Source organism: Columba livia, chromosome 24, assembly GCF_036013475.1.
Source record: "Columba livia isolate bColLiv1 breed racing homer chromosome 24, bColLiv1.pat.W.v2, whole genome shotgun sequence".
Taxonomy (NCBI): Eukaryota; Metazoa; Chordata; class Aves; order Columbiformes; family Columbidae; genus Columba; species Columba livia.
In genome coordinates this window covers 4375211-4389008 of record NC_088625.1, presented here as the reverse complement: position 1 = coordinate 4389008, position 13798 = coordinate 4375211, and the positions used below count along the sequence as shown (strand labels likewise).

At 48.6% G+C, this 13798-nt stretch overlaps 2 protein-coding genes across 5 annotated transcripts in view; one reads left to right on the top strand and one right to left on the bottom strand.

Moving 5' to 3' along the window:
• THYN1 (thymocyte nuclear protein 1) overlaps positions 1-4043 on the top strand; it is a 28056-nt gene extending 24013 nt beyond the window's left edge. For 3 of the 4 annotated variants that reach the window (XM_065040524.1, XM_065040523.1, XM_005509168.3), the window contains 6 exons: positions 620-849; positions 1305-1373; positions 2065-2157; positions 2828-2923; positions 3559-3709; positions 3811-4043. In XM_065040524.1, coding sequence (XP_064896596.1) covers positions 620-849; positions 1305-1373; positions 2065-2157; positions 2828-2923; positions 3559-3709; positions 3811-3857 — 686 coding nt within the window. In that variant the 3' untranslated portion in view covers positions 3858-4043. The remainder of the gene's footprint in view (positions 1-619; positions 850-1304; positions 1374-2064; positions 2158-2827; positions 2924-3558; positions 3710-3810) is intronic. The other variant, XM_021296862.2, reaches the window with a different exon arrangement.
• A 261-nt stretch (positions 4044-4304) lies between these two features.
• Positions 4305-13787, bottom strand: VPS26B (VPS26 retromer complex component B). The gene is made up of 6 exons (XM_005509169.3): positions 13317-13787; positions 10468-10624; positions 9483-9647; positions 8776-8951; positions 7958-8100; positions 4305-7403 (listed from the first exon to the last, which is right to left on the bottom strand). The coding sequence occupies exons 1-6, from the start codon at positions 13537-13539 to the stop codon at positions 7257-7259; spliced, it is 1011 nt and encodes a 336-aa protein (XP_005509226.1). The 5' UTR covers positions 13540-13787; the 3' UTR covers positions 4305-7256.
• Between the last annotated feature and the right edge of the window lie 11 nt (positions 13788-13798).

Here is a 13798-nt window from a genome sequence, read left to right as displayed (position 1 = left end):
GATGAACAAATTGCACAGTGGGCTCACATGTGCCACTCATCTGCTTAATCAGCTCCAGCTGACAACCATCTTCTTACCCTTTAGTCATTTAATAATTATGGTTTGCTGTCTGGGTCCTGGACAAACAGAGATAGCCACCCCCTCTGAACAGGTAGCACAGTGGAAGCTTAATCTAAGGTTTCCAGCTACTGCAGCAATTAAAATATCTTGCTTTGCTGCTGAACTCTCCTCTTATTCACTAGACTCACCTAAATCAACTTGGTTACCTGCAGTTGATTTCTCAGTCATCAATTAAAAAAAGTGAAACTACACTTCATGTGAGCAACATGGCCTGTCCTGGCTTTTTAATGATCAAGTGTGACTATTAAGCTATGCCTGTGCACATGACACACACAAAAATATATCCTTATTTCAGGTGCAAACTAGAAATATACAGATATGCTGGTGCGTAACGCTACTACCTTACACATAGCATGTGGGGTGCACCAAACTTCTGCTGCAGTCAAATACCAGTATGTGAAACTAGCCTGGATGACTAAATATGTTTCAGCACCAATCCCTCTCAGAAACAAAACCGTTTTTGTCTAAATGCTCCTTTTTTGATGTTGTTTCTTTGAAGATAAAAAGGAGCCTGACGCTAAAATTGCCAAAACCGAGGAGGAGACTCCAGATAAGGAGGAAGAGGAGAAGTCCACAAAACCTCCAGCTGGGAGTTCCAAGTCTGGATGGAAGAACTGGAAGAAGACAAAAGAATCTGACTCCGGTGGGGAGGAAAGCAAGATAACGTATTGTCACTGGCTTCTGAAATCAGAACCAGAGAGCAGGCTCGAGAAGGGAGTGGATGTGAAAGTAAGCACTGACACCATCCTTACTCAGCGAAGTTCAGAAGTAGTTTCACTACTATCCAGAGCATTAGTGCCTGAACGCCTAGTTACAGGACCAAACAATTCAGATTGTTTGCAATATTAACACTATTGTGCCTTCTCAAAACCCACCTGTCTTCCTTAAAAGAGAAAGTTAATGTTATTCTTTTACAGGGTCACAAACTTGGGGTTTGATAATGTAATGCAAGAGGAAATCAGGCCCTCAGGATGCTTAGCTGTTGGTAGCAGGGGCAGCATCTATTTCAGACTTTCCACTGCTGCAGTGTTCCTCCTTTGTGAAAGCTTTTCTTTAGCCCCTGTGGGAACCAAAAAAATCGTGTCAAGTTTGTACTACAATTGAAGGAGCTCCTGGGAACTAATGTTTAGGCACAATGTAGACAATGACCTGAGCTCAATCTGTATTTTCATTCCATTTGGCAGTTCAGCATTGATGACTTGAAAGCTCAGCCCAACCAGACAACCCATTGGGATGGAGTAAGAAACTACCAGGTAAGGAGCACGTGTCAAAGGTGGAGTCAATGAAACAGCACTAGAAAAAAGGTGGCTCTCCCCACAGGTAACTTGCTCCCTTTGCCTGAGGGATTTCCCTGTGAGGCACTCTGCCTGTTTTTTATAAGTGCATTTTGTCAGGAGTCAAAACTCCTGCTTAATTGCCTCTAGGTCAAAGGGGCATTCAGGCTGTGTAATATTCTGTCAGATAATCCAGTTTGTCTTTAGCTTAGACCAACCTTTATTTCCCTTGACACCTTTTAGCAAGTCTGTACTTACCCAAATACTGTGGCTTGGCAGTGTACAGCTTTCTATTCCAGGCCTCTCTGCAAAGGAAATCCACATGTGCTTCCCCTACAATGTAGGATCCCTTTCCTATATATGCTTCCTTCTCATATATGATATGCTCTGCTGCTGACAATTAACTTGAGTCTTCAGCTATCCCTGAACGAGGGTGGCTGAGCTGTTAAATTCCCACATACTTTCCAACAAACGGCATCTTGCTCTTTAGCCTTGTTTTTGCTTCATTTCCTTGCAGCATAAAACATCTGTACAACTACTGCAGGAAACCTTATCTGAGTAGCTCTGAAGCACATACACCTCTCCAGTTAGTTCTTGCTCCGAGCTGTTTGTAATGAAACCCGGAGAGCTTGATACAAATTGCTCCAAGTCTCTTGTTTACATCCAACAGGCGAGGAATTTCCTGAGAGCCATGAAGCTTGGGCAGCAGGCCTTCTTCTACCACAGCAACTGTAAAGAGCCCGGTGTTGTTGGCATCGTCAAGGTGAGTGCATCTTTCCCGTTCTGTGTTTCAAAGGGGGTGGAAAAGGCAGAAATTGGTGGGTTATTGAACATCTCATTAGTCCTACTTATGCCTCGGTGTCTAAGGAGTGCGAAAGTCTAATCAGAGCGGTGAATGAGCCCAGGGTGTCCTGGCTCAACAGTGCAGATCACAGCAGGGCTCGCTCAGGCGTCTTTCCCCAGAGAAATGGAACCAAACTGCTGCTGTGCCGCTGACATTTCATGGTGCTTCCAGCCAAGTCCAGTGTTGCTCCACACTGTGATTAAAATCTGATTCACTAAATTCTAGCCAGCTGAGCCTGCAAGGCAGTAATATAAAACCTAGCATGCAGAGAAGCTTTTACTTTAAGAGGAGAACTGGTCACAAAGAGTATCATCATCAACCCAGTTTTCCTCTGTTGCATGTGCTCCTTCCACATCGTTCTCTGAAGAGGTGACAATGCTTCTTTAACAGCCACACTGTTCTGCAGTGCTTCAACCAAAGAAATGTAAAGGAAGGAAATTTATCAGAAGAGAGTTCAGCAAGGCTGATTTTTGCATCAGGATTATTCCTTATATTTAGCCACAGCTTTCCCAAGGGCACTTCATACCCTTTGCTGACAGCAGTTTTTAACTGATGGGAACTTGTCTCACATTCTTCTGTTCTGCTTCAGATCGTAAAGGAGGCATACCCTGATCATACACAGTTTGATCAGAAGGATCCTCATTATGATTCCACCAGCAGAAAAGAGAACCCTAAATGGTCCATGGTAATGTAGTAAACTAAATACAGCTCTTTCAAGCTCTGTGGGGAAGCCAAGTGAAGGTAGAAGCTTTTATGCATCATATTGCATGTCTTCTTAAGCTTCTGTCCTGGCTTAGCTACCTTTTTCTCTCTCAAGAGAAAACCCAATTCTGATTGTTTTCTCTACCTTTTCCCCCATCTCTTCCAGAAAGCTGCCAAAATGTATCTCCCTGAGCTTTCAAACCTTATATGGATGCAAAACTGACCTCCATGCATGGCAGAATTCTGGGTTAGGAAAGAGACTGAACATCTTTAAATACCATTCTCAGTCTACAGCAAACAAACCTGTAGTTCTGAGGCACACTAAATTAGAGGGCAGTTGCTGTTCACAGGCTGCCTACATCCCACATCTTAATTTTGTATTGTCCATGACAACAAGAATGTATGTTGCTAGTGCACAGTGCTAAGATTCATGTAAATGATCACCTGCCAGAAGTATCTGCAGGTTCTTTTAGCCCTGGCCAAAGAGAAGCTCCCATACCATTATATGCATCGGTCATTTGCTTCATTTTAACATCTTTATCCCCACAAAGATCTATGTGCCATCTGGAGGCTATATCCTTCTCCAACCGTGCCCCTTTGCTGCCCATCACTTCCCAGGTGGATGTCCAGTTTGTGCGGATGACAAAACGTTTCATCCCCCTCTCTGAAATCAAGGCTCACCACCTGGCACACAAAGCAGATGGGGGGCCCCTAAAGAACATGATGCTCTTCACAAGGCAACGTCTTTCCATCCAACCACTGACACAAGGTAAGGACCTTCTCCGGACTCCTGCTGCTGTGAGGCAGCCCTCGCTCAGAGAACCTGGAAGTTCCAGTGATGGCTTTTTCTTCCTTACCTTTTCAACACAGAGGAATTTGATTTTGTCTTGGGCCTGGAGGAGGAAAAGCCACATTAAGAAACCAAGAGCAGCACAGCTTCTGCCCAGCCTGCTGATGCCTCCTCCGAAACCAGCGTCATTCTTAAGTTTACTTGCTCAATCACAGCAACAAGAACCTGCCCGCACATGATTTGCAGCTCTACGTCCCTTATTCTGACACACTGTTATTTTTGCTTATTTTTAAATAAAGCCTTTTAGAATGAATTGCAGCTACTCCCTTTTTAATAGTGGAAAAATCTGCAATTTATCTCTTGAAGGACAAAACAGGTACATCCTCCTTGAGGATGTTTACTACAGGATCCAGTGCAGTTCTATGTACTGCAGAGGAACATCTTTCTTCAGAAAGGTATCACTAAGCTTCTGTTTAGAACAAGAAACTTTATATACACATCCAGCCTGATTGCCGCGACAACAACAAAAACACCCACCCGGTCCAGGCAATATAAACCATATCAGACAAACTCATGCACAGCATTTGACAGCCAGGACTGGCTCTTTTTAATTGGAGAGACAAAAAACCCGAGTTTTAAAATACAGCCATTGAAAAGACAACGAATTAAGAAACATGTAAACACAGCAGAGGCTTAATTACAGGTTTCACTGCTTGGTTTAGTACTTGTATGCTCGCCCCTGCCTGCCTTGGCCGGGGAGAGAGGGAATGACCCGAGTACTGAACAGAACCACCCAGCTCGGGGACATGACCGCGCAAAGCATCCGTCCCTCATCATACTATTGAAATGCTTTTCTGTAGTACTTCCTCCTGGAGTGACCTTATGCTTCAACTTCTCTCTAAAGATGCTCAGCACATCTGCTCCACCCCAGAAAAACAGAGGGCCTGGTGGGTAACAGGTTGAATGATCCGTTTAGAGTAAGTAAAAATGGGGATCGTTTCTAAGTTGTGGTTCCACAAGTAGGGATGTGAGGGAAGGGGGCACAAAGTAGGAAAAAAACCCAAACCAACCCCATGTATAGGCTCATGCACCTTTTCCAAGTAATCCCTCCAGAAGTGAGGAAGAGATGTTTAACAGAAATCTCCTTACAGTCCATTGTCCTGTCAGACAATTCTCTTACACCCAGTACTGAGGGTGTTCAGCCAGTAAACAAACACTCTTGGAATGCAGCGACATCTCCATCCATGGGGTTTCTTTAACACCACATGGCCTACAATCAAGAGGAATAAGCAAGGAAAAAAAAATTCAAGGTGGGATGGGAGTTGGGGGAAAGCTAAAGGGTGGTCAGGGTGCCGAAAGATAGTCTGGTATCCCCAGGGGCTCCCAGTGGGAGCTGCGCTTGTCTCCAGATGATTGTGTATTGCCACAGCACAGGTGGTTCCCCCTACACGGAGCAGGGAGTAGAGTAAGTGTCAAAAGTAACATCCAGATTCCTTTGCCATGAGAGGCCTGCAGCCGGGTACCACCCTGGCATAGCAAGGTGGGTGTCTAAAGTAAGCTTTTGCTTCAGTCTTAGGAAGACACGGCTCCAGCCCATGGCACAGACTTCTCATGTAAAGAAAAGCAAGCCACGTCTTCACTATACAGAGCAGAAACATGACGCGACATGAGCATTCAGCAGAGATGAGATCATTAGTGTCCTCTACAACAGAGTGAGACTGTCCAGCTCTACTAAAAAACACATCCTTACATGTGGTGAGTGAAAGATAACTTACTTTGGCAAGCAGAAACACACATTTATCACTGAAATACAGTAGCTGTCTTATTACATAAAAGCTTCCCTTCCCACCCAGGCCCCATTCCCCCCACCAGCACTGTTCCACTAAACAAAGCAGAAGACACTTCCATTTCCCAGCTGCAAATAATTGTTCTACACTGAGCTGTAGAACAGAGGCAGAGGACATTGATTCCAGGGTCAAAAGCAAGCTGGACAAAACCCTAGTGAGCCACAAACTCTCAGGGAAATCCAGATAAATCCCACTTCATACAGCTCATGTCCCAGGATTTAGCGCAGGCTTGTCTCTCTGTCTGGTAGGAGGTCTGACCACCTGCTTCCTTGGAGGGCATCTAAACGGTGTGGATGTTCTCCAGACTCAGTCAAGTCTACAAAGCCACATCTAATTTTGAATGGAGTGACTCCCTTCTGGGAATGTTCTCGTGATTCTACTTAGCTGGAGACTAAAAGAAGCTTATTTTAGAAAAGAAAAGAAACCTGCATTCAGGTTCTCAGTTCATACCCTCAGACCTCACTGGTGACTTCAGCTCAGGCCTCAGGAACATGTCTCTGGAATCAGAGAACTCTTCTGGCCTTCCAATTGCCGCTTGGCTTCACATAGCAGCACACACACATGAGCTTCTTCAAACAACTGCATCCACCTTCTGGAATTACTAATCCTCATCCCACAGGCACAAGGGAGCAAGCAAAACAACACACACGTGTTTCTATGCTGCCGCCTGTGCCTACTACAAAGCCTGCCCTGCCACGAGGACACAGACATGAGCAGGGTAGCATGTGCACGCTCCCAAGAGAGCCCCTGTTTATTTTGCACATTCCAAAACTATCCTCTAGACCCCTCAGAGCTGGTCTGCCCCTGCTCTGCAGCAGCCGGGACCTGTATGAGTGCAGCAGCCAGAGAGACTGAATCTCAGGGGCACTCGGGCAGCTGCCGGGACATGACTAGGAAGGCACTGCCCCTGGCCAGGAGCCTTTCTGTCCCTGCTACTTGCCCACCCAGCAGCACTGGGACCTTCACTGGTCTGCCCAACCTGTGCCACCTCCTACAACATTCGCACGCCTCACTCCCTCCTACCAGCCGCAGCTCCCGCTCGACGCGACGCGGCCGTCAGGAGCTCCGCAGCAAGGACACGACAGCCCGCCCGCTGCCCTGGCAGCCCCAGGGCTGACTCAACTACGTTATACAACTGTTTGTGACAAGGAATCCAACGCCAGCATGAAGAGGAAGGGGAGGCAGCAAGGGGATAACACTCAGCATTTTCAAGCAGGCCGCACCTCAGTCTCCTTCTCCCTCCTCTACCTTCCAACTGCTCACTGTGTCATTTCAGAAAGGCAAGAAAAATCATCCATCCTACACCACCCAAAGCAACCTCCACACCGCTGGGAAGAAGCAGCAGATCTGGCCTTCACTTGCTCTCTCCCTCCCCACTGCCAAGCTGAAGACTCTCGGGGCAAAGAGGAGATCAGGCAGCTCCGCAGCCTCTGCACCTCAAAGCAGCCGACCCCAGAGGAATGTAGTTGATTGGGAAGCACTGATGTACCTTCAGCTCCGCACCACCAGCGCTCCCGCTCGCCTCGCCCTCCCATCCCTTCCCACCCTACGAGTCCTTCGAAGAAAGGAATTAAGTCAAAAACGGATATTTATTTTCGTGAAGTCTCTGAAGTGGTTTTTTTCGTCCTCCGTGCTGCTGTCCCCACCGGCTCCACAGCAGCTTTCCTCCACGTGGCCTCTCACTGCCGGCCGTTGTTCTCTGCGGGCTGGCCGGGGGTCTTGGCCTCAGCGTGCGAGGACGTCCCCTCAAACCGCTGGGATGCGATGGCTGCTTGGTGGGACATGCTCTTCCTCACTATGTCTCCTTTCCGCCAAAGCACCACCTCCTGCAGTAACACAGCCAGCGGGGCTTGTCAGGGCTTGTGAGACCTTCTCCCAGCCCCACCCGGACCCCGAGGCTGAACCAAGCAGCTTGGGCAGCACCCAGCAAGAACTCAGCCAGTGCTGGCACTTTCCACCTGCGCCCACACATATGAGGCCACTTGCAGTGGCAAGGAGAGGCCTCGCAACGCAGCCTTCCTGGAAAATTTGGGTAAAGCGCTTCTCCTCGGTGACCCACTGGATGTTTGGAGCACCTCTGTCCTGCTGCCATCGGCTGCCACATCAGAACTGATAAGGTGAAGCACAGAAGCTCCACCACAGGGCAACAGAGAGGAAAAGAAGTCCCAGGTGGGCACCTTCCACATGTATCCCTATCACCACATACATCTGACCTGCGTGGACTATTCCTTCTCTGCAGACTAGTCTAGTCCTTACAGATATTCAGCCAAGAACATGATTCTCTCCTGTGGGAATGCCAAATTCCCAGAAGGTCTTTATAACATAGCATCCCGTGTGACAGTCTGCAGGTCCAGGAAGAACTAACAGCTCTGTTTCTCACCTGCTGTTTGAAGTAGCGTCTCTCTTCCTCATCAATCAGCACCAGATTGAGGTAATAACGCACTGAGAACTTCTTATTGATGTCCCTCATCGTTGGAGTCAGCTCGTAGCCAGCCAGAAAGAGTCTGATGGGAATGGATTCCCCTACAAAGTGAACAGAACCTTCAGCACAGACAGAACGCATGGATACGAACTAGGAAAGCAAAACAAAATCTCACTGGGCCACAACCTTTATGACCGTTTCCACAAGTGGAGTAGCACGAGCTAAAAGACTTCAACTCTCTTCAAAAATCAGCACGTGTGGTCCATAGCCAGGATGTCAGCCTTGCTGACAGCTATTCCATCTCCACTTTAACAGCACAGGACTCATTTGTGACCTGCATCAAGACAGCACTGCAGGAATAAATGAGGAAGGTGACATTTTCTTTGGCAAGTGACTCTGCTGGGCAATGCAACTGGAAAAGAAGTGGCACAAGAGATTGGCACAGAGCTGAAACACCATCTTTCTGCTCCGAGATGCAGCAATGCCAGCTGGTGGCCCATGCCAACAGTGAACTTACATCTATTCCTGGTTCTGCCACTGCTTCATCAAAAGAATTAAGTCATTGCAACTTATTGTGCCTCAATTCTTCTTCATCATACCAGAGAAGGAAGGGGATCATACTTAATCACCTATTTCAACTGCCACGAGCCCACCAGTGAAATAGGTTGCAAACTACTACTGAGCACACAGACTCAGCTGAATATACTGCAGGACTTGTATTCCCACCCAAAAAGACTTGAGAAGAGGCATTTTGAAGGGTTCATTTGCATTCTTACCTCTCACAGGCGCCCCATCCATGATCTCATATTTAGCTATTGTGTCGTTCTCATGATAGACATTGGGTCCGGTCCCCGTTGTTTCTCTCTTAATTATATCTATCTCCATGTGTTTGATCTTGATTCGCACCAGCAGGAAGTAGATCTTCCCGACAATCACGTCTTTTAAATGGTACCTAGGACATAAAGGAAGAAAAGCGCCAAATAAAAACACCAGGACTCGGACTGAAGAGCGAGAACTTGCTTGTCAGGCACTTTGCTCTTATCCACAGCCCAGCTGCCGATTTCGGATGGCGTATCAACCACCTCCGCTATGCTGCTGCAAACAGTACTGCATCTTTCACCCTTTGGTCGTTTAGAAATCAACAAGAACGCGTCGCACGATCAGATAAATTAAAACCAAAATTTCAAGCTGAATATCTGCAAGAAACCCCTGCGACAGCAAAGCCTCCCAAACCAATTTTTTAGGTCAATTAAAACTAATCCAAATGCGACACTGCAGGGAGATTTGCTAGCATCAGCTGGGCAAGATGCATTAAAAGTAGTTTATAAAAGAGTTGTTTCCCAATTCTGTGCCTGAATTAAGGTCCCACTTTAGCTGTATTTTTGAGGATCACATGCAAGACACATGCCTCGGGCTTCCACACCGAGCTGTGCCCTCCAGCAGATGGTTCCCCACAGCCACCAGCTGCTCCGGAGACACTTACTTGGACTTGTTATACTCGAACTCAATGTGCAGGCAATCCTCAATCCCCACCTCCATCTTAATGGAGGAGTTGAGCTCTGGGTAGGTGCTCAGGGTGTGCACAACTATGTCCATCTCCTTCACCACGTCGTTCAGTCTGCGGCTGACGGTCGCTCGGAGAAAATACCTGCAGGGAGAGTCCCCATCCTGTTAGGGTTGCACAGGTAGCACCAGAGACAAAACTGAAACAAAACATGGGGCTGAAAGGACTGCACTGGGCTAGCCAGGCAGTCCTGCTACCACCCTGGCTTCTGGAGCAGCCAACGTCCCATGTTGGAAAAGACAGAAAGGAATTTTCAAATGGAAAAGCAGACTCTACGACTTGTCTACCCTCTCCTGTGTTTGTGGGCCTGAGTTGCCCAAGCACCACTTTGGGGATGTGAGTAACAGCCTGCACGTGTCAAAACCACTGCCCTTTTGCAAGAGGTTAGATCACACCGGTCTCCACAGGCACACTTCTTTCTGCAGACTTCGGAATTTTCCAGCCCCTGCTTCGAAGCCAGTGACTGGATTTCAAGTCAACTGGACTGCCTAGATGTGAAATACAGTTTGCAACATAAGAACAAGATGCAAACTGGGCATCTGTTTGCTTACAGAGCACAATTAAAGCTGACAAGACTGATTACAAGGCAGCAAAAATGTCCTTGTTGGAGACTCAAGCAAACAATTTATTTTGGTTTTTGAATTACCAAATAAAGCAAAAAGTATTTGGTTGATTCAGAAGGGATGGATTTACTTATCACTTAAATGCTGCAAAACAAGTTCCATAAAGCCTGATGCATGCTTATAAAAGTAGAGCCCTCAAAGACAGCCTTTTGCAACTCAGCCCACCAAAATTCATTTGGAGTTAGTTACATTATAAGCTTGCAAGGATGTCTGGGAACAGACACTGTGCTCCAGTATGATATCAATGCAAGAGCTGCGGTCACCGAGGGGAGGAGACTCACCGTAGTTTCACATTCTGCCCCGTGTAGGACTCATAAGGTTTCTCCACGTGTGTGAATTCAAAGTCAAATGTCTGTGATTGAGTGAATTCGCCAGGACGGGCCAGGTCTTTCACGAGGGACACGAACTCGTGGTGGTTTCCTCGGTCATAGTAGAGTTCTGGGAAGACAAAAGTCCAGTCATGCTTAATTCTCTGTGGCACAGCGAGGAAAGGCAGATGTCCAGCTGAGAGCAACTCTTTTCTCCAGATCACGGCTTCCTTCACTACTCTTCACAGAACCTACAGGGGAGCCTGTGGCCACAATGCTCTTCATCAGAGCAACATGCAGGCCAGAACTTTCCTCCCCAAAACACGAAAGAAAAGGTCCACTACAGTGAATCAGGAACTCAGCTTGCCTTAGGGTGACATGGGTCACCTATTATCAATATTAATTATGCTCAGATCATTTGAGAAGAGGAGCCAGCAGCTCACGCAATCCCTTCCAGTAATACTCTCCACAATATTCCGGGCGTTAACAGCTCTGTACCACACATAACCATCAATGAAACCTGCCCTCCCCAACCCTGCGTGTGAGCTGCGCGACTACAAGACACCCACACAGTCCTTCTAGCAGGTAAAGCCTGAGCCAATCTGATACGGTTAGATGAGGAAACAAAAACCTCAGTCATCGGGCAGTCATAGACACACAAGTTCAGTGTCAGCACTAAACCGTGCAGAGGAGGCTTCGCAGAGGTATTAGTAACGTTCAGGAACTGCAGTGAGACTCAGCTCCTTGACTCTCCGCTCCTTGAGATGCAAAATGAGATTTCGGCTTTTAAGCAATGTCTGCTTCGCACACCCCTCTGCTCACCTTATCTCTGTAATGGAAATATTGGCACTGGAACACCCCTCACTTAGCAGAGCAGCCAGTGCCATCAAGCCCTTTAGGCTGGGCAGGCAGGTGACATAAATAAACCAACTCTCTCTGCATTGAGAACGTGTCCATTGAAAGTGCTTGTTGATGTGACGGGGAGAAGCCACATGCCACATAAAAAGCGGAATATATCATCTGCCCACACGATGCAGAAGGCAATGATCGAATTTAAAGCAAGGGGAGGCAAATGTCAGCGTACTAAGTTCTTGGCTGCCTCAGAAGGGCACAGATTTGCAATTCGCAGCCTTAAGAAGAGGAAGAATCGATCTTTCCCACGCTTCAGAAGACATTAGTGTTTCAAACAGGTATAAGCTGTCATTTTAGGTTTTCAGAGCTATAAGGTTTCCAGATGAAAAATATAACCTGCCAATGTATTTGGTGGCATGCTCAGGACACAGGTGAACCAAAATCTTATGTGGGTTCTGTGCTCACCATGCAGGACACGGTGTTTGGAGTCTGGACAAGCCATGTCTCCTGCGACACATCACTCCTTGATGTCACAGCCTCTCTACCTGCTAAATTGTCTCATATAGATACTGACCTCACAGCAGCGACAAGTCAGAACATAAGACAAGCTGTCTGGAGATGGAAAGCATTATGGAAGTGCCATCAGCAGGACAAACTTCAGCGCTTTAACAGATGGGCAGAAAGCAAGGACTAATGTGTAGCGCCAGCAGCTCCCAGCACACCCTCCTTGGGCAATAACGTGAATTCAGAGCAGTTAGTCTAAATACATGTGGCTCAAAAGTCTTCTAAAGTGGGGAATCAGAAGCAGCACAGGGGAGACAGACCGGAGCAGGAAGCAAAGTTCACGCTTAACTTCCACTGACGATCATAATCAGATAGCAGGAGGTCATGAGCAAGCTCCTGATGAACTCCGTCATATACGAGATCTACCTGCCTATCCTCCCCTTTCTTTCCAAAGGCAGCGTTGTGCACATCAAAAATACTAAGCGCCAGCAGTATCGGGGCTGAGTGGGGAAACCTCTGTTTCACTTTCCTGCACCACACAATTTGCAATGCAAAGGTGGCAGGCGCAGTGATTTTGAGGGTTATACTCGAGTACAAAGCGCCGCAGACCTGAGGCAAAAGCACCATCGCATCACTGGGAACATCTTGGACTTGTTTTGGCGTGTGGGTCTCAGGCATGTCCACGAAACATGGGCATCGCCACTCCGACGGAGGAGCGGGTGTGGCAGCTGCCTTTCCTCCAAGAAAGCAGGAAATATTAAATCTCAATTGGTTACACGCACAGGTAACCACAAGTTTTGAACAACTCGAAGTCACCCAACTAACCGTGAAAGGATGCATGGTCACCCGCTCAGAGAATAAAAGCTGGAATCAGATGGGCTGAGCCCGTGGGCCTCAGGAATGCTAATTGTGGGGTAGGGGCTGGGAAGGTGCAGTTGGTGGTTTGAGATATATGGACAAAGCCCACCCGATTTACTGTCTTTGGCACAGCCATTGCCTCCCGCTGCACCAAATTCATAGGCACACAAGAAACACAAACAGCTCATAGAGCTGTGAATCAAGACAGCCTGGAGCACAGCACCTGAGAGTTGGTGTGGCCAGGGTGTCCAGGCTCAGGACAGAAACTGAATTCTACCCTACTGCCAAGCATATGCATTTTAGAGCTGAAATCGGTGACCAAGCAGGAGCCATAAAATAGGACAAGAGAACAATGACCTGGAAAAGGACTGGAGCTCGCCTGGAGAACAGACCGGAGTCGCCCAGCTCGAGCGGAGGGCGGAATAATTGCACGGGAATTCTCCGCACAGCAAACTGCTCGAGAGCCAGCGTAACCTAGTTGGGATTTCCATACCGTAGGGCGTAGGGATGTTCCCAGCCCTCACGCCAGCGTGCGTGCAAACCGGCAGCGCGACCAAGGCGAGAGGGATGCGCCGGCCTCGGCGCAACGCAACCCCGTGCCCGCTCACCGATCTGCCCGATGAACTCCACTTTGATGCCCTGGTGCTCCAGCCGCTTGTTGGGGTGCTTGAGGGTGAGGACCACCCGCCCGGAGACGGTCTCCCCGTCGTAGAAGAGGAAATATTTCTCCTTCTTGCCTTCCTCCGTCTTGTGCTCCACCCGCCGCCGGCTCTCGGCATCGCTCAGCACCAGCTCCAGCTCCGCGCTCTGCCCGAACCCGAAGAAGCTCATGGCAGCGAGAGGGGCTGCGGCCCCGCCGGGACCACGGACAGAGCTCGGCCCCCGCGCCCACGGGGCTGCGGCGCCGGGCGGGGAGCGGCAGCGCGGTGACAGCGGCCCCGCAATGCGGCACGGACGCCGGGGAGGCGGCGGCGGGGGGGACCCGGCGGCTCCTCCGCTGCAGGGACCCCGCGGCGCCGCTGCCCCCGCCTCACCGAGCGAGCCGCCGGGGCCGTCCCGCAGCGCGCATGCGGAGCCGGGGCCGCGCCGC

Excerpts from the sequence above, each read along its gene's own strand:
- VPS26B (XM_005509169.3), bottom strand. The coding sequence starts at position 13,539 with ATGAGCTTCTTCGGGTTCGGGCAGAGCGCGGAGCTGGAGCTGGTGCTG. Across the intron at positions 9,648-10,467 it reads GGGCAGAATGTGAAACTACG|GTATTTTCTCCGAGCGACCG; the intron begins GTGAGTCTCCTC and ends CTCTCCCTGCAG. Across the intron at positions 8,101-8,775 it reads GGATGGGGCGCCTGTGAGAG|GGGAATCCATTCCCATCAGA; the intron begins GTAAGAATGCAA and ends TTCACTTTGTAG.